Genomic DNA, 23,199 nt, shown 5'->3' with positions numbered 1-23,199 from the left:
CAGATTTCAGTGTCTCTTCCTTTTCTATCTATTCTGTCACAATTGGAACATTTAGAAGTAGATCCATAACACATCAGAGAGCGGTAGGTTGCATATGGATCAATGAAAAGATCCGCCAACGGTTTGTTTTGCTGTTTATGATTTATTCATGCAGTGTGATTGCCTCAAATGAGAAGAGAGGGCAGTGTCCTCGTGCCCCCATCTGTTTCTGCCATCAGAGCTTTCAATCCAAACTGAATTCAATCCAAATTTCCACACAGTGACACCTCTGTATCCAATAAACTGAATGATGCAGAATAGAATACCGTGGTAATGCCCCGGTGTCCACGGGACCCAAACCTGGAGAACAATCAAAATTCTAGAAATTAATACTGATTAATTGTCTTTGGTTGGGAAAAATGTCTCTTTTATGATTATCATCGCTTCTCCAGAAAAGCAGTGCATGTCCTTATCTGTCTGAACACTAAAGCCTCTTCCACCTGAAACCATTCTAAAATCTCACATAAAGACTGTTCCTCCAGAACAATAACCCATGCATAATTTAAATCATCCACACAATGCCGTAGATTTTTGCACGTTTCCAATTTTGTATTTTGAACACAATTTATATTCCCTATGACAAATCATCCTCTTGTACTCACTCTTAGAGTATGCACTGACTGGAGAAATTACGGCTGATATTTTAATTGAATTATGACACCATGACAGGCTTTCACACATAAAGACAACAGACCGGCCCCAGAATCACACTGTAAATGCTAAATATGACCATCATCCACATTAGGGAAAATGCATGGAATTCTAATTTATGCGTCTAATTTATATGTTTTCCCACATAAAACCAGGGGAAAGGAGGCTCACAGTAAATCACCTGAATGAGTCTCTGAGTTTATGGTCGCGCAGCCATCCAAGATGGTTCGACAGAACGCTTGGCATAATGTTTGAAATAGTACAGTGTCTGCAATATGTTTGAATTACCACAGTTATAGTATTGTCAGGGAAAAGGCATCGTGTGACTGCGGCAGGCTCCATGAATATGCAAGAGGAGGAGCTGCACGGCCTCAGAGGCTATTTATGCGTCTGTCAGAGCGACCCCTCCATCACAGTTTCATATTACAGCGACAGAACATAAGTAAAGGAATGCGTATGAAAATGTGTGTTACATGAAGAATGAGCACTGTCATTACTTGTGGCTGTGACATTATTCTGGTGCCTCAGTGTGATGCATTCGTCCAACAGTAGTTTGTTGCTTGTCGGGTCTGCAGATGCCGTGTAAGACTAACTGTTGGTAATAGGTGGAGGCAGCTGTAGTCATGTAGCCAGGGCCTTCTTGAAATCCACTGCTACTTAATGAATATCTCCTAAATGCATTAAAGATATATTATTGCCAAATTTGTGTATAACCTATGGCCCTGGTATATGCATAATTGCTCTTAGCCAGGATTAATCCCCATTGCACTGTTGCTCTGAGGCCAGTCTTCTGCAAGGTTGACTTTTAACGCACTCAGCAATCATTTTATCAATTGCTAAAGAGAAAAATACAGAGGATTTCTTAACTGTGAGTGGGAAAAGGCATTATACAGTATGTGTGCATACTATGTACTTAACTTGATCATATGCATTACCCAGTTACCTCGAGGGACACATTTTATGTACATTCCCATCTGTTTTACTGTGCATCGGCCATTACCTATTGTTAATTACTGCTTGTTTCACTGATGTGATCGTGATTGTCTGCAGGTTGTTGGTACATACTGACACCTATGGACGACCAGTTCTAACAGCCTTAAAGGTTCATTTATATACATACAGGAAGTTCTCAATAAAATGAGGACGTATTGCACTGCAAGCAGTACTTCCTCGTTTTATTCCCCATTTAGAGTGTATAGGTTATGTGGCACAATTGAGATTATCCTCTGCCTTCCTCTCCTTAGGAGAGAAAGGACAGCACTCAATGTCTGTGAGTATTTGCGTTTATTGATTTATTACTTTGTAACCTGAGTGAGTTTTAAACAGGATTGTGAGACCGTAGAAAAAAGCACAAGTGAAAATGATAGAATGGACGAACGAATTCTATTTAGCTGCTTCAGTTTCACGCAGTGATGGATGGGGGATTTCTTTTTATTTATGCTGAAAAAAAGGTTTGAAGTTTCGGGGGCTTCAAACGCAGCAAACACAGTGACATCTGGTGACTTGCAAAGCTTACACCTCCACTTGACAGAAGCACCGAAGCACTGCAACCATCCATCCATTGTCTAAACCACTTATCATAAAGAGTGGGGGGGCAGGGGGGAGCCAATTCCAGCTGACTTTCACCAATCGCCAATCAATCACCGGGCCAACACATAGAGACGGACAACCATTCACGCTCACATTCACACCTACGGTCAATTTTGTGTCACCAATTAACCTAACTTGCATGTCTTTGGACTGTGGGAGGAAGCCGGAGTAACCGTAGAAAACCCACACAAGCATGAGGACAACATGCAAACTCCAGTGGATTCAAACCTGGAACCTGACATACTTTTGTTCAGGAGTGCTGTATTGACTGTAGATGTTATGTTGCAGTACGTTACGGTACAATAATTGATAAACGCATTATCAAAAAGGCCTAGATATAAAATATTGATATACCCTTTTGGTATTTGTCCCATGGTTTACATCATTGTAAGATTTCATTAAGTTGTGATCTAACGTAATTGGAGAATGATATTCAGTGAATTAGTCTGTTACTTTTAGTACATTATTACTTGCGCCCATACTTATCAATAATGTCTTCTTAGAGTTCATTACTATATTTTTCAATGACTCCCCTCTCTTGTGATTTCACTTATGTGCTGATCCCATAGTGTAGCTGTAAAACTTTCAGCAGCAGAGATGTTTTAAGAGTCAGATGTTTGCTTTTTGTTTTGTTTCACTGACACCAGCTTCAACACAATATAGTGAAAGAGTGCACTTCATAGGAGCCGAACAAGCTTTGGAGCTTCAGTATCATCTGCCCATCTCTAGTTTGGGGGGTTTTGGGTGTTGTGCATGCTGGCTCACTGTCACATGTCATGACTTGAATGCAACAGTGCCATTGTTACTGTTATTGTTGCCCATCTACTACCAAGGTAGCCAGCATGGCTTGGCCCAACGTTGTCCTATATCTAGAATCTTAAATCTGTTGCCATAACTGTTACTGCACTGGTCTACATATGTCTGTATGTACCTAACTGTAGTTGATTCTCAGCCCACATTGGGCCCGTAGTTCACATTTGGCTCACATTTGGCATGGACGGCATATAGAACACAGCCAAGTGGCTCGACTAACCTGGCTACCAGGGTGAGGAGGAGCAGCAAATAGCAAAGAAAGTACAAGTGTTAATCAGCTTCATAATCAGTATTAGTAATACTGTTTGATATCTCATGTTTATTTACAGTACGGCTGCTAGGTATTTGGAAGAGGAGCTTTTCCTGCCCATGTTGCCTAATATCGGGTATTTGCTCATGTGGGGATTCTTGAATCCTTAATTTTGAATTCCTCAGTCGCTGGAATGTCTTACCTGCTCTTTATGGAAAGCGTCTTGAGATAACACTGTTATGAATTGGCGCTATATAAATAATGGTTGATTGATTGATATTTTATAGATATATTCAGTGAGCTGTAAATCAGAAAATACAGTGCAATGTAAGACAACAATCCTGCAATAAATGCTGTGTTCTTGAAGCGTACAGCATAAAGCTTAGCTTCAGAAAGGGGATCTTTTAACACTACTGTCATGTCTGTGGCTATACTTGCATATAATTGTGGCCACAAAGATCTATAGTTTTCTACTTCATGTCAGTGGATCATTTATCGGTTCCAAAGTCAAATATTGTTCTGCCTAAAGTACAGTTTCTCTTTGGAAAAGGTGACCAGCCCAGATGCTTTCTTTTCAAAATCACCTTCACTTCAAAGTGATTAAGAAAGAAAGAAAGCTCTCCTTCTATGTCTTTGTCTCTCTCTCTCTCCCATCCTCCACCTCTCTATCTCTATCTCTTTGTCTCTTTAATATCCCAGTCACTCATTTCTGGATGGCTTGGACATGCTTTTTCATTCAACAGCTGCAAATGGCTTTTCCAAAGACCATGGTCCGGAACGGAATTATTATTATCATCACACGCATAATGCAAAGTTGTTTTTGTCATTTGGCACTTTGTTGTTGCTGTGGGTTGCATTCTGATTACGGCACACCGCCACTCTCTGCCACCCTCCGCTTATTTGATGTGACATAATGCTGATGTACGCTGAGTGTACAAAGTGTTAGAGCCACATATTTCTCATAGAAATGGCAGGAATGATGTTATTTCACTATAGTCATGAAAATAGGATGGTAAAAAAAGGTGAGGACACCGTTTAAAGAAAGACTTTGAAATCTCAAAGAAATAAAACATGCATTCTTGTCATTGTTTTATGAGTGAGGTTATCTATGTGTTGCTACCTTGACTTGTGAAAACATGGCTTTGTTTTTGTGTGATATCTTATTTATTTATTTACCTTAACTTTAACAGAGCCCATGTCAAGAAAGAAATGGGCTCTGCCACAGACAATTATCTATGTATCAATATATCTAAGATTATCTAGGTTCAAGCTTTTCCGTCCAAGTCCAGCAAGTCCATTCTATGTAGCACACATGATTTTGTAGAATGAGTGGTATTGAGTGGCAAGCTGAGATCTCAAAATGATTTCACTCTCTCCTTATCATAGCAGACAAAGAAATTAAATATTGATTCCCGGTGTGGCACCACAGGCTGAAATTACCCATTCTCTCTGCTCTCTCTCACTCTTTCCCTCCATGCTCACTTGTTTATTCTCTCTGTCCTCCCATTGCATTCCCTTTTTTTTTTTACACATCTCTCTTTTATTATTCCATCTCTAAAGGACTCTACTTTCATTTTGACTAGCTCTGTTTCCCTTTTCCTCTTCTGACACTCTCCTTTGATGCACCATGTCTGGTTGTGAAAGAGGAAAAGGAGCAAGGAGTTACATGGCCTGACTTTAAATCTTCTCTCCAGCTGATGGAACGATAGTCTGTCACTATATATAATCCTGCTTTGTGACTTAAACTGAGGTGTTTTTCTCTTTTCTGTATTTTTCCATTGCTGTAATTCAAAGACTGCACAGGCCTTTAAAGTTCTGAGTGAATGCCATGACCTCTTTTAAAACCCGCTGTATATATATTTTTAAACATTAGTTTGATGAAAACAAGGGTGAGAGGTCAAGCTAGACTTTCATCCAATACACCAATCTAAATTATTTTTCCTTTGGCAGAGACAATTTAAGCTAGTTGCCGAAGTCACAAGGAATTATTTTATATAGGTTGGATCCCTGTAGGGTTCACAAGCTAAAATACCTTGTCGTATCTTCTCTGATGATGATGATGATGATGATGATGATGATGATGATGATGATGAAAGGAAACTTCCGCTGACAACGACTTACTACAAGGATATATTAGAAGGACATCATCCCCCAGTATCTAGTGAGGGGGAGCAAAGGTCAGATCTCCCCTGCCTAGGTCAAGCAGTTCCCAGTCTGTCTGTCTCCAGATAATCGATCACAGATCAGAAGCATAGAAACAATGACCACTACCACATCATATGCCCTAAAGGCACATGCCAAACACTATATACATAGTTATACTCACTAAAGGCACATATCAGACACTACATATCATACACCACAACCTGCTGGGTTACAGTTGCATATAACCAGTTTTACCATCTGCCTCAAAATATACAGTTAAATGCTGTTATCATTGTTTGATTTCAGATATTTGTTCACCTATCCATCCATTTTCCACCAATTATCTGGGTCTGGGTTCCAGCTGTAGAAGATGAACCAAAACAGACATCCCTCTAGCAATCCGCACCCTCCACCCCTTCCTCAAGGAGCTGGAGTCATTCCAAGGCCAGATTCCTTAAGAAATTAAGCAATCTGCTGGAAATCATTAAAATTACTTTTTAAAGGTAAATATGTGGCACTTTGCATTCCCAGACATGATACGTGATGGTAAACATCAGTTGGTTTTAGCTAGCTAAGCAAGCATGAAATTCCATGGAGTAAGGGTAACTGCCGTTTCAGCTCAGTTTCAAGATAAGATATTCTTTTCTTAGTCCCACGATGGGGAAATTTACAGAATTACTTCCACAGTGGATTCTGCACCTCGCGATTTACATCAATTGCCAAGATTCAATGTCAATGCAGAAGGTGGTGTGTCCTTTATTGCACAGTGTCAGCATGCAGGAAGGCATCAACACAATGTGCATTTGGTACGTGGAGCGCTTTTGGATGATGGAATGAGAATGTATAGGGCAAGAGAAAGAGACAAATAAGAGCAATAGAAAAAGTGGAGCTGAGAGAGGGAAAGCTCAGGAGAAATGAAACGGGAGAAAGGTGCTGAAGAGGAGCGTAGCTAAATGCTGCAAAATTAAAAGTATGTTGACAAGCAGGGGACATAATTACTCTTTACAATAATGCTTCATGAGATGTGCTGGTGTAATATCACAACTGCATTTCTAGACAGACATATAAAAATGAAATGAAATATATAAATTGCATCAACACTCAATCATGCTCTGTAGCAAAGCAGGAGATCCATATGCATGACAATAATATTGACCTATTTCTATCCCTTGTTTGGCTGTGGGCTGTGCAGGTCAGCGTGGTGGCTGGGTCTGCTGCACTTTTGACTTTAATGTAGGCGATTTCAGAGTTTTTGTCACTTTATAGACCTGAACATTTGCATTTATATAAATAAACTATAGTGTTGTATAATGTTGAAAAACTACACATATAGTGTAAGCACAAATGAAATACTGCAGAAAATATTGTTCCATGTCAACCTTTCCGAAGAAGAGACATTCATAGAGTTTTTATGTCACAGTATGTGAAAGGAGTTCTGTGAGTCTGCCATCGTTTGCGTTACTTCAACAACTGGATGTGTGTCTCAGTTGGGGAGTTTTTAGAGGAATTTCAGTGAGAATCAAGTCCAGTTTTAGAGCAACTGAATTCAATTTCAAATTCAGTTTTCAATGCAACAAAGAGAGTTAAGCAATACAAATCCAATGTGTTTACTGCAAATATTCAAATTGAGCAATTCAAATACACCACAAAGGATTCAAATACAAGTTCTAGCAGCACATCTGTGCCCATACACATGAAACTAGCCTCTGCAGGGATTGAAAAATGAGCTGCGTTTGTCCAAGACCTTTAACAAGCAGCATTGCGAAAGCTCTTGTCGGGTGTGTTATCTACCTCCCCAACATGTAAGCATACAGTATTTCACCATGATATCACTCAGGAAGTGCTTTATGTAGTCCCTCTACCGTGCTCTGCACATACTCTGGACAAGTCTAGTGAGGATGAGGCCGCAAAATACCTCAATGAGGTGGAGTCCTAATTAAATGAGCAAACCACATCACCTGGCTTCTTTCAACTTGAAGGAGCTGTGCTTCTTCTGGATGTCTGATTTCCTGTCTGATCTCTAACGGTGCCATCACCAACCCGTCTTAGCTGCTGTATCTGCATTTATTTCTGCCTCTACCCAAAGATCTTGAATACAGGTGAAGGTTGGAATATAGATCCGCCACTAAAGTCAGTGTTGGTCTTTAGGTCGAGCTTCTTAGCCACAGAAGTCCAATACATTACTGGATGTAGATATGGAGGAACAATTTGGTGTGCCGCCCCATTTATCATGGTCAACATTCCTGCTGTGGCCCACAGCACAGAGAACACCCTGTATGTCAATCACTGATTCAGGTCTTTGAATGGCCTCACGTAGAGTAACCAGCACTGCAGTGTTTTTCCTAAGCACTGACCGTGGGAGAAACTAGTGTAAATTGTTTAAATTGTTCATTCATGGATACAAGGTGGACAGTCAGTGCTTGTTCAATGGCATACTTGCTTGCAAATTGGATTGCTCAGCGGTGGTGGTGCCTTTTCTAATCATAGGCATCCATGCAAATCGAGTTCAAATGAAGTTCATCCAATATCTTGGTTCAGCAGCAATGTTCCAGTAGAACGCACAACCAGCGAATACAGAGGTGAAGACATGCAGTTGAAGCTTGAATTCAGCCTGATGACAGCCTGAGTGACTGAGAATGTTCAACCGGTGGGCACAATAAAACAACTGCACAGTCTAATCCAATGTAATATGTAAAGCTAGTATGAAAATGCTTGGAGTTTTAACACATATTAAATAATCTCGCCTAAACATTGAACACTATAAGTTTAGAATGGCAGCATTTATCGCAGGACTTGTGAATTGGATTGCTTTGAATTCTACCTTTTACATTGTTCCCTCCTTGTATGTAGGATTCAGTAAAACCCAAGGTGTTCGTCTCTGATGCTGAACAGAAGTGTGGACTAGAGTTATTATGACTTCAACTTGAGTCTGATTTGACCCATAAATCTGGTGATGTATGAAATAATAACTTTCATTGCCAATTACTCAAACCCTGTGAGAGGCACATGGTGTATGTGGGTATCATTTCATAATGTTATAAATTTAAACTATGTCTTCTTTCTGAGCAAGTTATTTTATGATTTTATGTCTCATTCTAATTGGCAACATTTCATTCAGTCACATCAAAGCTGCTGAGCGGCAGTAATACCTATATGCCGGCATTGGTTGGAGTCATTTTGAGATGATAGTACAATGGGTATTGTGCTGGCTGCAGAAAATGGGGCACGCCCACGCAAACTTTTAGTTCTGACACCTGAGCACGCAATCACAAGTGTTATCTGTGCACGAGTTGTAACCACCAGTACTACCACAATAATGTTCTCTGGTGTTTTTAGGCTTATGCTGTGGCCCACATGTACGGTGCAGTGAAAGCCCTGTATATTGATCACTATCTCTTTAAGTAGTCAGCACTGTTGCATGTTGGCACTGCACAAACAGTTCATATGTCAATCAAGCAGTTGTTTTTTTTTTTTGCTGTAATATATATTCTGCTGTTTATTTTATGTTGATCAAGTTTGCCATAGTGGCTGTAAATGTTATGAGGCTGATCCAGAAATCTAATATTCATCATTTCCCGTGTGTAAATTTAAACATATATGGACACGTACAGCTCTTTGCTTGGATTTCATACCAATGGGCTGCTGTATATAAAGAGAGCTGAATATGCCAAACAGAATTATGACAAGTTCGTCCTCTGTGTGCCATTTACCCATTATGCATATCTCAATCAACTTCTAAATTGTGCATACATGAACAAGCATTTATTCCCACCCTGTTAACTCCCACAATTAGCCAAAAGTGGGTAATGAAATGCCCTTCATGAATATTGATATGCATGGCAATGTTTTTTTGTCCTTCCAGTATTTTTATGGGATCAAATAGAAAAGTGTGTGATTAAAAAAAAAAAAAATGTCATTGTGATGCTGAGGTACCAATGCCAGCAGGCTGAGGCAAGGTTAAAGGTACTATGTACTGGCCTTCATTCAGTTAGAGTGGGAACGTGTCACAGCAGCAGTTAACGTTCGGAGAGCAACAGCCTTTGGAAAAAATAAAATAGAAAAGATTGACAACAGTGTGTCAGTGACAGAAGCGGGGATGATTGGACACCAGAGTGCTGTCCCCTTGACAGACCTTGATAAAAGGAAACTCTAATTAAATGCAATGTGACAGAAGAACATGGTGACATCAGGCAAGCTCAGCAGATGTGGACAGTTGAGATAAGCCTCTAATTGATTGACTGTTTCATTCTGTTTCCTTCCACTACCCACCCTGGGCCCAACAATTTTGTACAAGCAGCCTTGTCATACTTTCGGTCAGAAATAACACTAGCAAGTAGTCAACCCAGCAGACATGCTCCATTTTACTGTAGAGAACTGTGACAAAAGCTTGAATTGTGCAATTAGTCACATGCCAAATCCTAATAACCCTCCTCACGTCACCCCTGCCTCTCTCAGCTATTGTATTTAGTGCAACAGAAGCTTGTCCTTGGCAATTCTGTTGAGCTTTAGCTTTCAAACAACTTTTTTAGTGGCTTGAATAGTGGTTTAGTCTATGGAGACAGATTTGCTTGTTTTCGAGGTATTACTCGAACCCCTGGATACCTGCTAGACGATCAGACTAGATGTGCTTAACAAGCAACAGAGGAAGGCAGTGTGGACAGCAACATCAGGAAGAAGGATCATTAGAATCTCAAAAAATACCAAAGGCTGAAAGAGGAGCTAGAAAAGAGTAAAGGCAACAGTGGTGCCAGTGGTGATGGGAGCACTGGGGGCTGTGACCCACAGGGTTCTGGCAAGATACAGCACAGAACCATCAAACTAGGTGTTCAACTAATATCTGGGAGACAATCGATCACCTCCACAGACTCCTATATGATGAAATTATTAGGTTACTACTCCAGCAAATAACGCCAGCTAAACCATACATAGTTTAACAATATCACACAAGACTGGTAGAGTGTGAATTGCACAAATATCATGAAATTTGTCTCAAAAAAGGAAAAAGAGATTCTCTCAAAACTACCTTACATGATCCGCAAATGCGGATTCAACAGGTCACAAGCCAATTTTAGATTTGATGTCTTATTGCAACTATTTGTATTTGTACAAAATGTAAAACTTGGAGTCATGAATGTGTGATCATTTGTGCAAATCAAACACAGGCCGCTGTTCGTGTCTCGCGTGACACCTAAAGTCATTTTTTAGTTATTTTAAATGACGTAGAATTACGTAATTATGTCACTACCTCACATATTTCCACTTCTGTAACTATTTCAACCCAAACCATCATCTTTCCCTAAACCGAACCACATAAGATGACCGTGGAGAACATGTAGTTTTGACACATGCTTTAACACATGCTCTCTAGTGGAACCATGCTTTGGTGTGATACTAGGTTGTATTGCATCAAACCATTTTCTCAGATTACATCAAGCTATTCATTTATTTCTTTTTCTACTCACTAGGAGGCATATACAAATAACCGAAGGTGGGTTCGTTTACTGACTGAAAGTTTTCTTGTGATTTTAAAATTGTGATTTCCTGTGACTGAATTACACTTGTGCCCTCGCCCGAAAAAGATTTCTCTCCACAAATTAAGTCTGATTCTGAGAACAAAATTGCATGTAATTATACATAATGTGCTACTACTGAAATAACTATATAAGTGTAACAACAGCATTTCACGGTCAGACAGCAGTTGCAGCAGAGGAGTGGAATGAGTGGAAGAACGAATCAGACTGGAGCCTGCCACATCATTTTCATTTTCCAAGGGGTGAATCAACGGGCGCAGACCAAAATGCCACTGGACACAACTGGATAGGCCCACAATCAATCAGAGCAACCAAACATGTCACATAGTGTTGAACATAAATACAAATGTTACTAAATCCTGTCAAAGTACAACACATCACATCTACGAAAGCTTTAAGTTCAGCTGTTTGGATGGTATAATTTCTCTAAAAGATGAACAGTTTGTTTAATACTGACTTGATAGTGGATTAACAGGCCATCCCACATTAGCAGCGTATATTTTGGTTGTTTATGAAAATGCTTCAGTGGCTTTCAGTGACCATATCAAACCCACCCCACATCAGATTAAACGGTTGTGATGGACCACATTCGTCTGGTTCCCAGGCTAAGTGTGTGAAAGTGTTAATATGGTTTAAAAACAATGTCTTTGTTTCAGTAGGTACAATACTTCACACATGCACACACATGAATGACTGGTGTGAATTCCCAGGAAACACCAGAATCTTAATTTCCAGTATTTAACTTTAATTGAAATGTTTAGATGCTGGTAAATTTAACACACTTTCCTCAGATGAGCAATGCATTTGTTTCGGTTGCTATAGTAAATCTGAAGTCATAAACCACGAGTTAATATCTTAGGCAGCTGTAGCAAAGTGTTAAAAGGAAGCATTAATCCCGAGAGTGGAAGACAGAGGCCGAGTTTTATCTATAATTCATTGAAGTCATTAACATGGCAGCAACTTGTTAACCTCTGTGCCTTTTTGCTTTGCTAAACCTCCATCTTGCTCATTCCCACTGTGTTCTTCTCTCTCTCCATCTTTTCTCTTGTCTGTTAGAGACAGTTGCTGAGTTGCATTCGCGGTGGGAACTGCCCTGGACCCAATGTCAGCTCGCTGCAATTGCCTGGAGATGTGAATTTCTTCGCCAACCAACTGGCTGTGCCCACCATGGAGTTTGCCTTCGAGCAGACTAAAGCAGAAGAGGTACACCCAAGCCAAAGCAGTAGTTTAATTTTAGCCACTCAAACACATGCAAGACACACTCCTTGTTTCTGACAGAAAGCTGTGCGCCGATTTATTGGATACACTGCTGAGTTTGCAACACCCTTTCTTTTATCTTGAGCTCTTAATTGGAAGTAAAACTTTTCTAGGTGAAGATACACACACCCATTATTAGTCCATATGTATTTTATGTTGAAGAGAGGTGTCATATTTAAAGAAAGACACCTACAGAGTGTCACTGCAGCCATCTGTCCAGCTCTGACACACTGGGGACTGAATATGATAACAACCATCTACAGCCTACAAGACTAATAGTATTATTTGGGCTGAATAAGACATTTCAACATCATTTACAGACTCAGGATGACACACTGCAGTATGGATTATCTATACAAGCAACAAACACACAACACAGAGCTCACAAATTATGCATACCCCCATTTACTTCCATTAAAAATGCAGTATTGATGTTTGTTGTAATGCCTTGGGGCGGAAACAGAGAGTTAAGCCCAGCAAAGTCAGCCCACTCAAAGTTGGAACTCTTGCATGACAACTTTGAGCTTAACGAAGTCTAGAAATCTTCACGATGTTTATCTGCCCACAAGGCAACTTCACAACCTCAAACATAATAGGTAATGGAGGCTTAAATCCACAGGAGTGACCTTATTGAGGAGGAGAGATAAAGGCCAAGCTTGATTACTAATATTCAGATACATAAATACTTATAAATATAGAGAAAGTCCAGCATGTGTACATTACCATTAGCATTTATACTGAACTGTAGTGTTAAAAATCTGTGTGCATTCCAGTTTATTCGATTTGTTTACTGAGACTTACGATAAGATGAAAGGAACAGTAAGTAGAAGTGACAGGTGATGTCCAATACGTTGTTTCAGAATCAGGAGTTGTGTTTATCAAGCATCTCAGAATCGCCCTGAGGAATTACACAAAAAATGATCTTATGATTAAAAACACCAGGTAACGTGTAAAATATATACACGAGCCCAAACACACCTCCAGGCCATGTAAGGGCTATTTGACCAAGAGGAAGAGAGATGGAGTGCTGCGTCAGATGACCTGGCCTCCACAATCCCTAAACCCATCTGAGATGGTTGACACGGGTCAAATAGGACTGCCCACTGTATAGAACTGTGTAGCACCCCTACCTCTGCCTGACACAACCTATGGTCTCAAACACGTTATGATGGCAACAAATTTCAAGGCACATGGCTTAACTTGAAACTATTTCAATGAACCTGTGACTTCATGACACCTATGGAGAGAATGACAAAGAGTGTGCAAAGCTGTCGTCAAAGCCAAATGTGGCTAATCTGAAGAATCTAAAATATAGAAATATATTCTGGTTTTGTTTAACACTTAAAACTGTGACGGAACACATATGAAATTGTCAGTTGTGAAAGGCTCAAAACATTGCAAAGCTACATTTTCTGTCACCATTAATTGCAATCTGCTCAGCCCACACAAGGCCAGTCAAAAAATGATTGAGTAGTTGCCAAAACTGTATCTTTTAATGACCTCGTTGCCATCAGTAAGTATCTTTGGCAGAATACTATATGTATGGCTGAAAGACACCTCCCAACGATTCCTAACAGGTTACAACTAAAGTATCAGCACAGATTGGAGTCGTCTCCTAAGTTAAAAAAAGTTGATAAAATATTTTAACCTGCAGGTTTAAAAGTTGGACCAAACATGCAGAATACTGAGAATTTCTGGCCAGTTTGGACAGATTTCCTGCTCTCAGACGCTCGGTGAATACGGGCCGAGGTAACTTACATATATATTAGATGATGAACTCAACTGTGAGGAGAAAGGTCAAACATCCTGCAGGCATAAAGTAAGTATTGAGAGCGGTGAGTAAAATCTGACCAGGCCACTGATCTGCATGCTTCATCAGATAGACTGAACTACCCTCCGCTACAACACTCTCATCTCCTCCCCTCTCCTCCTACAGTGACCTCTTACATAAAGTTAGATTTTCGCAATGTAGAATTAGTGCGCTGATGTAGTGATATTGTTTTTGGAATTTGACAGCCTGCTATGGAGTTTTTTTGTGCAAAGTAAGTTCACTGTGTGGGCTGAAAAGTACATTTTGAAAGGCAGATGTCTTATGTGGCACCTGGAAACATAATTATTGATAAAACTGCTCTTGTCATTTTGTATTGTCTTGGTCAAAACGAATGCCACAGGTGGAGCTCAAAATGCCAACAGGGCTGTCAGTTTGTGAAATGTTTAGCCCAAATTCCCCTTAGTTATATCTGTATCTGTCATACTAATACAGCCATTTACTGTATCAGTCATACATTTCTTTTCTTTTGTTTGCTCCCATACGCTGAAGACAGATTGTCGTCTGGTCTGCTCTTTAGTTTTCCTACCAATGGAACGTTATCGGTGCTATCGTGGTGAATGGCCCTTATTCTAAGGAGGAGGCGGTAGCTGTGATACAGACTCTCTTCTACCCAAAGACAGACCTGCTGTATTCAAAGCAGAGTCTTAATTGTATGTTTACCGTAATGACACACAGAGCACAATTGTAACAACTCACTAAATGAGGGCATTAGCAAGCATCGCATTGCCTAGCAACAAAGCATTGTGTATGTGCACCGCACAGAGTAAAACTGTGCAGTGACTTTTTTGCTTTAACGTGCGTGCATATTGTTTGGTATCAGGCTATTTAATTTATCTGGCTTGAAATGAATTGTGGCGTCCGCAGATTTTTTTTATTTATTGTTGGTCATTTTTGTTTAATTGTCCGAGTTTAGTGTGTTCACTTCGCTTTTCACATTGAATGCAGTTTATTTTGTAGCCAAAAGGTGTTCTTTAATTTAACAGCAGTATCACATATAATCACAGAGTATTTTATCACATGATCAGTGACAGTAGATGAGACCTGGTGAGGGAAAGAGGCTGTCAAATAGTTAAATACAACAGATGTGTAAATGATGCATAGGCACGAAAAACATATTCAGTATTTCCCACACAATAGCGTTTTTTTTATCAAATAGGAACGTGGATGTTTGAACCTCGCACATACTTCAGGCTAGACATGAGCACATTTCTCTACAGAAGCGCACAATCCAGATGAGATATCAAACCTAATATGCATTGTTACTCTTTTAGGCCATTAGTCAATAGTTTGGACGTTGCATTTGCGGACCCCGTCATCCAGAGGGCCTTACAAAAGGGTACTGAACATCCATAGAACATATAGATGTAATCAGAAGTTGGAAACATCTGGCTTTCAAACCCACAGTTAAGGGTGTGTTTGCATTTCAGTCCATCACTGTGAGGACAGAGATGAGCAATCATCCAGAGATAAAGGAGCAGCAGAGTCTGACCATGGCTGCAACAGGGAGCCAGTCTAGAGAGCAGAGAAGAAGAAAACTGTGGGACAGCTTAGAGAAGTCACTAACAAGCTGGGCGAATGCAGGGGCACATTGCATGAGAGATGCGACCAGATAAGCGTCTGGGAAACCTCCTGAACAAGGAAAGACAAAATCCAATGTTACCTCGTCAGAGTCCACAGGTGAGGGCTAATGCTGCAGTGTTTTCTGGGAAGTGTCTTGTACAAGGTCATGCTCAGGGTCCCCACTGTCCGAGCTGGCATCACCTCAGCACTGTCAATAATGATGGACAGGTCTTGGTGTGGACATCCCTGTCCCCCAAAGGAACACAGCTCAGACAGCCATTTCAAGATATCTGCCAGGCAAGCAGTGATGTGTTCCTCCACCTGAATGTTAAATGGGGATATAGAGAATAGAATAGTTGAATGGCTTCAGCATAACAGTGGAAGAAGAGGCCATGCGTTTGTCATTTGTGCTGGTTTAAAAACCACATTCCAAACCTAACTTTATCTTCTTTAATCGTTTTTTCTACTTTTGGTCTCTACACATTCCCCTGTATTTATGTTGGGAGCAATTTGAGGTTCAGTGTCTTACACAAGGACATTACCACTTGTGGACAGCAGGAGTTGGCGATAGAACCCTGTGATCCGTGGAGGACTCTCTCTACCTCCTTATTTCTGCACAGATACTCTTAAGCATTTAGCCAGTCGCTGCACAGCGATGAAAGTGGAGCCCAATTAATGGGAGTACGCCACTATCACCATTTGACCCCGAAAGAGCATTCAACATTACACATTTCTATTAATGCGAGATTATTTGAGGGATATTCACTTAAAGAAAAAAAAGAAAAAAGGATGATCTCAAGCTTTCTCAGCTCTTTTAGGTCATTTATCAAGCAGATCCATATGGCCCCAACCACACAAGCACCTGTTTGAGCAACTTCTGCCACTGTGCTCTGGCGTTGTTCAATATTCCAAACAGACCACTATATGTGATCTAGTGTGTGTGTAATTGTATTCATTCATCCTCATATACCCAATAAACAGAGTTGTGGTGCTGGTAATGTGTCTGAAAACCACCAGATGTTGTGTAGCAGTGGCACGGTGTTCTTGACAGGAGCGTGGTCTGTTGAACATTTGTTTTCTCGTTTAGCATCTGTTTTTCTCTGACTCCATGAAAGTTTACTCCTCTGTGCAATAACGCTCCCCGCACCGTCCTCCCATTATTCACCCCTTACAATCAGCCCACAAAGTTTGTTTTACAAAGTTTGCACAGTTGTTTTAAGATGGCTGAGGCATGACAATGAGGAGGAGGATCTGCAAATCCAAGCTTGTTTCGTGCACAAAAACTGAAAATGCGTATCCACAGTGTGAAATAAGTTGTCCAGGTGAACAATGCAACCATAGTCACTCCCTCTGCTATAACTCAATACTCTCTAAAACTCCCTTCAGTAATCTATTCTCCACCACTTGGCACAGAAATCCTGAATTCCATCCTGTGCAGGCCATGCTTGGGAGTATTCTCTGACATATGTCATCCAGCAGTTGTACTGGCTTTGGGGACCTGGAAACAAAAGCAGACAGGTCACTGAGGTGTTGGAAGAATATCTGACATCCCTTCATCTCTGCTGCTCCTTAGTTCAGGGCCATTCGGGTTCAGGTGGGGAGAGCAAAGGATTAATAGAGCCAGAGGAATCTTTATCTTGACTTTGACATGTACTCTGTTTAGACCGGGGGGTCATTACCGCAGCTCCCTCCTGACGATCATGGTCTTCAAAAAATGCACAGACGAGGGCTGCGACATCTTCTCTCCTGCCTTCTGTGATGTCCTCGAACATCTCTTTGACAGTGTGACTGTCGAAACACAGCGGTGCATAAGAGACGGCTCCGCAAATGACTAGTATAAGTAGATCTAACCGCCATGACGACAGCAAACTGTGCCTCCCTGGCCTCTTCTTTAATTTCTTCTCCCACTGCATCAGCAACAGCTGTAATTATGTCATTGCAGATTTTAACCCACATGGCAGTAAACTCTTTATTGTTTGACAGGCCATAATACAAACCTTTGTTGTGTTCAGACAAAAAGGAAAAGACGCTCCCAGTAATTGCCTCTATTACTTGGCTCGGTCCCCTCACTGTGACCCTAAAATGAGCTCTCTGTGGTAAAAAGACAACACACTTAATCAGCCTCTTCAGTATTTTGTCAATTTGTCTCTCAATTTCCTTTCTGCTTGTTTAGTAGAGGTCCGCCCTGCAGTTTATAACTACTGTTTATGTTGTAACCTTGTGTGTTATGGCTGCTCAGCTGAGACAAGTGTGGTTTGTGAAACCTGCCGTCCCACCTCCTCTGTCGTAAGAGCAAAATGCCCCAGCAGTACAGTTCTACATTTGGATGATTGTGATGAGTTACTGTGATGCACTTAGTAGAGGTCCACTGACTGAACCCGAAGCAAAGCCATGAAAAACCTGCCCATACAGGACATGCATAAATAAGCAACAATGTGTCCTGGAAATTACATTTATGTACAAATAATTTCTATAAAATTACATTTTGAAGGGAATTTAGTAGACCAGATTATTTTTGTTATCAATATAATATATAGCATTAGTATATAGTATAGTATATCTGGCATGCAGCAAAACATTTTATATTGAGCATCATCAGAAAGATTTTCAGGGACAACATATATCATCTGTTTTCCACCAAAATATCTGAACTTGCAATACTTGATCCATTCGTTGTAACTACAAATGTGCAGCTGGTGCCAACCGTCAGTTCCAGTGCAGGAAGTAGCAAGGTAGGGAGTCAGGATGTGTGCTTGACATCACGTAGGAGACCAGAGTTAGCATATTATCAAAAACTTGCGATTGATTAACCATAATTGTTATCTTTTCCAAACTTTTACCATGTGTTTTACTTGATGTGGATTGCAGTTCGCCATTAGCACAACCTTTCCCTAACTTTAACCATACGATAGTTTGGCCCGCACCCAAACAAATCAGTGTATGACAAAAATGTCTCGACATCTGATTTGTTCTCATTGTAAAATGGCCTTAATCTGAACTCAACTGTTCCACCGTAATTCTGCATGAAGCACTTCGTGCAGAGATGTTTTCCTGCCCACATTGTGATCAAGCTTTACCCCAGTTTTCAGTTGAACGAGTGGCAGTGGAGTGGGAAGTAAGATAGATATTATGCATGCATCCGTAAACATGTCATTTAACGCATATTCGACAAGCTGCGTTGAATTTGGCAGCAATTTTATCACACCAGTTCTGCAGGAGCACATCAGGTCTTGATTTATTATTGCCTCTTGCAGCAAAAATACCATTTTATTACACCAATTTACAGTGGCATTTTGCCCACTTCACATGGCATTCCTCAACCTGCATGTTGGACTTTAAAAACACAGTAAATGGGGTCTCGTTAAGTGGCAGTAGATACCTGTCAGTGCCTCTAACCGTCCTGCAAGTTTGAAGATGATGAGAATTGATTGAAGAATATTACATCTGCATCCAGCTCTCCCCTGCACAGCTGTCAGGCCAAAACTCCCTTTGGTGCCTGAAGAGGGGATGATACCAGAGAGCAGTCACACCAACACACACACACACACACACACACACACCCATGTGCATTTATGTGTGCGCATATCCATATCTCCATCTGACAAGTCTTATTTGAAGTAATGCCATCGCCAACTTTGAAGATGGGGATAGGTTAGGGTGAGAGGGCATAAGAATGAGGTCTGTGGAGTGGATGTGGAGGAGGCAGGGTGAGAGTGAGGAGGAGGTGGCAGAAAAGGAGGGAGCAAGGTGATGGGCTGATCAATAAATCATTACCATATTAAATTAGACATTAGCCCAAATGATAGTATCATATACTGTACCTCTGCCAAGAGGACTCTTAGTCTCTCGAGTCCTCTACGCTGCACTTTTAAGTTGGAGTTAGCCGAACATTTGCTGATTTGTATCGGACCCAATAATGAGTAATATGATCTCTATGTGTAAAGTTGGTGGAGTGCCCCTTTATGCAGTCCATCCATCTATCCATTCACTATATCGTCACTAGGGTCATGGTGGGGGCTAGAGTGCATCCTGGCACACATCAGGTGGGAGGTGGTTACAGTCTATCCCAGGGTTGACACGTATGTCATCATGCAGACACTTCATTTAAATTCAGTTTCACACTTACAGCCTATTCATAGTCTTAGGAGAACACAGGAAGAAAAGCCTATGCAGAAACCGGAGAGAATATAAAGCACATACATTATACACAGAAAGGCCCCAGTCAAGTGGTGAATACCAAGCCAGGACTGTTTTTTAAGACAGCAGACAGCTTTTTTGTTTGCGCTCTTACATTTGCGCACTAACAATATACAATACTACTGAGCTTATATGAACTTTTACGGTAAATAAGTGAATTACTTTAAAAGGACAGTGGTTTTGTTGCAGTTTTAAGCTTTCAGTCTCAGTTGCTTAACAACTATCATTAGGAGCAGGTAAAGGTGTCAGACTGCTGATGTCACAGGCCTGTGCACCTTACAGGATAGAATACCAACACTTGTCAACACCCAATGCTCTCATCATCGTGTAAACAACCTGTATGCCCCCTGTGTACACACAGTGTTGGAAGCCTTTATATCACTGCCATCAGCTGATATAACCTTTCCCCAAACAGATGCTTCTTTAAAGAGCTACGATGCACCAGTATTTATTTGATTTCAATCAGATTCAGTGTTTTTGTACATCGCCCACAGAGGGATGGATCTTTCTGCACTGCCATGTTGTTATGAGCTTGACTTCTTTCATTAGAATCTTCGTTAGATTTGTTCTCCAGTTTCCCGGTATGAGCCTACATGTATCTCGCGCTAGATTCACAGACACAGTTTTCTGAAAGTCCAGCGCTTAGTCTTTGACATTGGTGACATGAGAGATACTACAAGCCTCCAGTTCTAACATGGTTCACTGAAAAACTTTTTTGGACTTACTGTATAATGTATTCATCTCTCTTTTGATTTTAAGCTTTTGTGCTTTTCTGAAAGAGCAAACTTGTCTGTCAGCTGTCTATCATGGCTCATCAACCCTAAATAGAGGTAGTTAATGTGATCATGGCATGCTTGCTTGCAAACAGCATTTTCACCACAGAAAATGATCACATTGGCAGTCATTATTGCAAAGTTTGAACCAGACCTGATCCAAAGTCAACTAAAAGACCAAAAATGTGGTTTGTTAACTATGTTTTCTATGTTTTATCACATCCTACCCCAAACAGGATATACAGCAAATATTTAGAAGATTGTGCTCCAAACACACATGTAACTGTCTGATTCAACACGTAGACTCTGTGAAAAGTGTGTCTACTTCTGTGCTGCCATTTACTGTTTGCGTATCAGTCATGCAGTTGGCTCACCAGAGTCAGCTCATATCTACAAGCTACAAAAGATTACCAAGCAATCTTTGCTCACATACGATTTGGAAGCTGCTTTTCAACAAGTCACACTGCTAACATTCTTACAGGATACATATTGATGTCAATGCACTATATGTGAGTGTTGAGCTCTACCTCAGGCATGTTAGTCATGAACTGGCAGAGTAACCAGTTAATGAGACATGGCATTTTGCAAACTGAGAGAGCCAATAAATAAAGAAAGTGTATGGCAAGTGGGATTTTAGGAACTGCACTATATGTATACAGTAGATTGTCACATGAGCCCAAAGCTTCTGGAATAACTATAAGGGAACGATGAATTTAGACTATTATACTGCAATATAAGCGTTCACAAGATCAAGAATGAACCCCCGAGCCTGGTGTCGCTGCTGTCGTCTACAGTGACATAGCGAAGCTTGCAGTCAGAACATCTAAAGTTGGTGAATTTGAAGGCTGAAAGTGTTTACCACCTGTGCACAGATCTCATATTGTTGTACAAATTGTAGAAATGAACATAACTCCTTAATGGGTGCATGCTTGGTGAGGGGGTTCAATGTCCATACACTAGTTATATTCCCACAGCAACATTTAAATATTCATGTTTTGAATATTGTTATCGACTTATCTGTTTATTGGGCGGTCAACTAATTTCCATGTAGGCGGACGATAAAGTGGAGTCTCTCTGTAGCCGACTCAGCAGAAGTGATTTATTGGTGGATGAGGTGTTTGGTCCAGTTAACGTCACCGGAGAAGATCATTAGCACTCTGTGTATGTCCAGCGTTTTATTTAGCTCTCCAAGCACTGATTGTCCAGAGAACTGCTACCTTTTTTTTTTTTTCATGACACAGCAGTTTGTTTATGAAAGATTATTTATCACTGAGTCTCTTAAACTGCCTGTGAGTTACCACTTGAAGCTGGAGGTTGGAACACAAAGGGGCTTGTTTTCAACCATCCTCTAACTCAGCTGAGGGTTATCTTAGAAGTTCTATATTATGCAAAACACACTTTTTAATGTCTTTTCACCATAATGATGTTATATGGGGATTTTTTTTTTTTTGGATCATGTGACCTTCTCCAGCTCTTCAGCAGCCCAACAGTCTCCTAAACCCCCTCCCCTGAATCGACCTTGCTGTCCACCATTGTTTTTTACCTCACTAACACCAGCTCCTAGTAACACAAAAATGTGTTTGTTTATTGTGTTGTAAATTTTTTATTGTTGCACAAAGTACAACAACGACAAGGCACCAAAATCAGATTCTATCAAAAATACTTACTAATAAATTCTAACCTGACTGGACTCAAAAACACTCACTAAAAGAAACTCTCACCAACTCCAATTAAAGACGCCGGAATGCTCAACACAAGGGCACAAGACGATCTGGCACAGAACAGGGAAAACACAGACAATATATACACCAGGGAGGGGGGGCACAGGTGGAAACAACAATCAGGGCGGGGCAGACAATCACAGGAGCAGGAAACACACAAGGGCAGGGTCCTGAAATGTGAGGGAAAAGTCGAACGCCACAATAAAACAGGAAGTATCAGAAGAACACATGAAGTAAACCTTGACGAAACATGACAAGATGTTACAGGCGAGCACAAAGACAGAGGCTGAAAACAGCTGCGACAGCCATGTCTGCTAGGAGAAAAACAATGTGCTTTTTGAACATTAACCCATCAGACCTCCACATACAAGTGTGACCTTTGGAACCTTTCAGTTGAAGGTATTGCTGACGTTGTACAGTTCAGGATAGCATGATTTTTTTTAATGTTCTCTCGTGAATGTGGTCGAAGATATAAGACAAATAGATTCAAACACACTTCTGTGTCTATATGTTCTCCATCACACCACAAAGATTTTGATTTGTTATCTGCTAATTTTTAGCCTCCACTCCACATTAGACCACATTCAGTGTGTGTGTGTGTGTGTGTGTGTGTGTGTGTGTGTGTGTGTGTGTGTGTGTGTGTGTGTGTGTGTGTGTGTGTGTGTACGTGTGTGTGTGTGTGTGTGTGACTCACGATCACGTGTATAGCCAGCTGAATAGACTTGGACACCCTTCTCCCTTTATTAGTCCCACGACGGGGACATTTACAATGGGTTAAACACCTAACCTAAACCATGGTGTATTTTCAGCTACAATAGGTACGTGACATAACTTACATCTT

At 40.7% G+C, this 23,199-nt stretch overlaps 1 protein-coding gene across 1 annotated transcript in view; it reads left to right on the top strand.

The window, feature by feature from the left end:
* LOC139203161 (inactive N-acetylated-alpha-linked acidic dipeptidase-like protein 2) overlaps window positions 1–23,199 on the top strand; it is a 277,953-nt gene that overhangs the window by 158,947 nt on the left and 95,807 nt on the right. Inside the window, exon 12 of the mRNA XM_070832831.1 lies at window positions 12,076–12,222. Coding sequence (XP_070688932.1) covers window positions 12,076–12,222 — 147 coding nt within the window. The remainder of the gene's footprint in view (window positions 1–12,075; window positions 12,223–23,199) is intronic.

This window comes from Pempheris klunzingeri, chromosome 6 (assembly GCF_042242105.1).
Source record: "Pempheris klunzingeri isolate RE-2024b chromosome 6, fPemKlu1.hap1, whole genome shotgun sequence".
NCBI lineage: Eukaryota > Metazoa > Chordata > Actinopteri > Acropomatiformes > Pempheridae > Pempheris > Pempheris klunzingeri.
The sequence above is the reverse complement of the archived record's forward strand: the minus strand, read 5'-3'. Positions and strand labels throughout refer to the sequence as shown.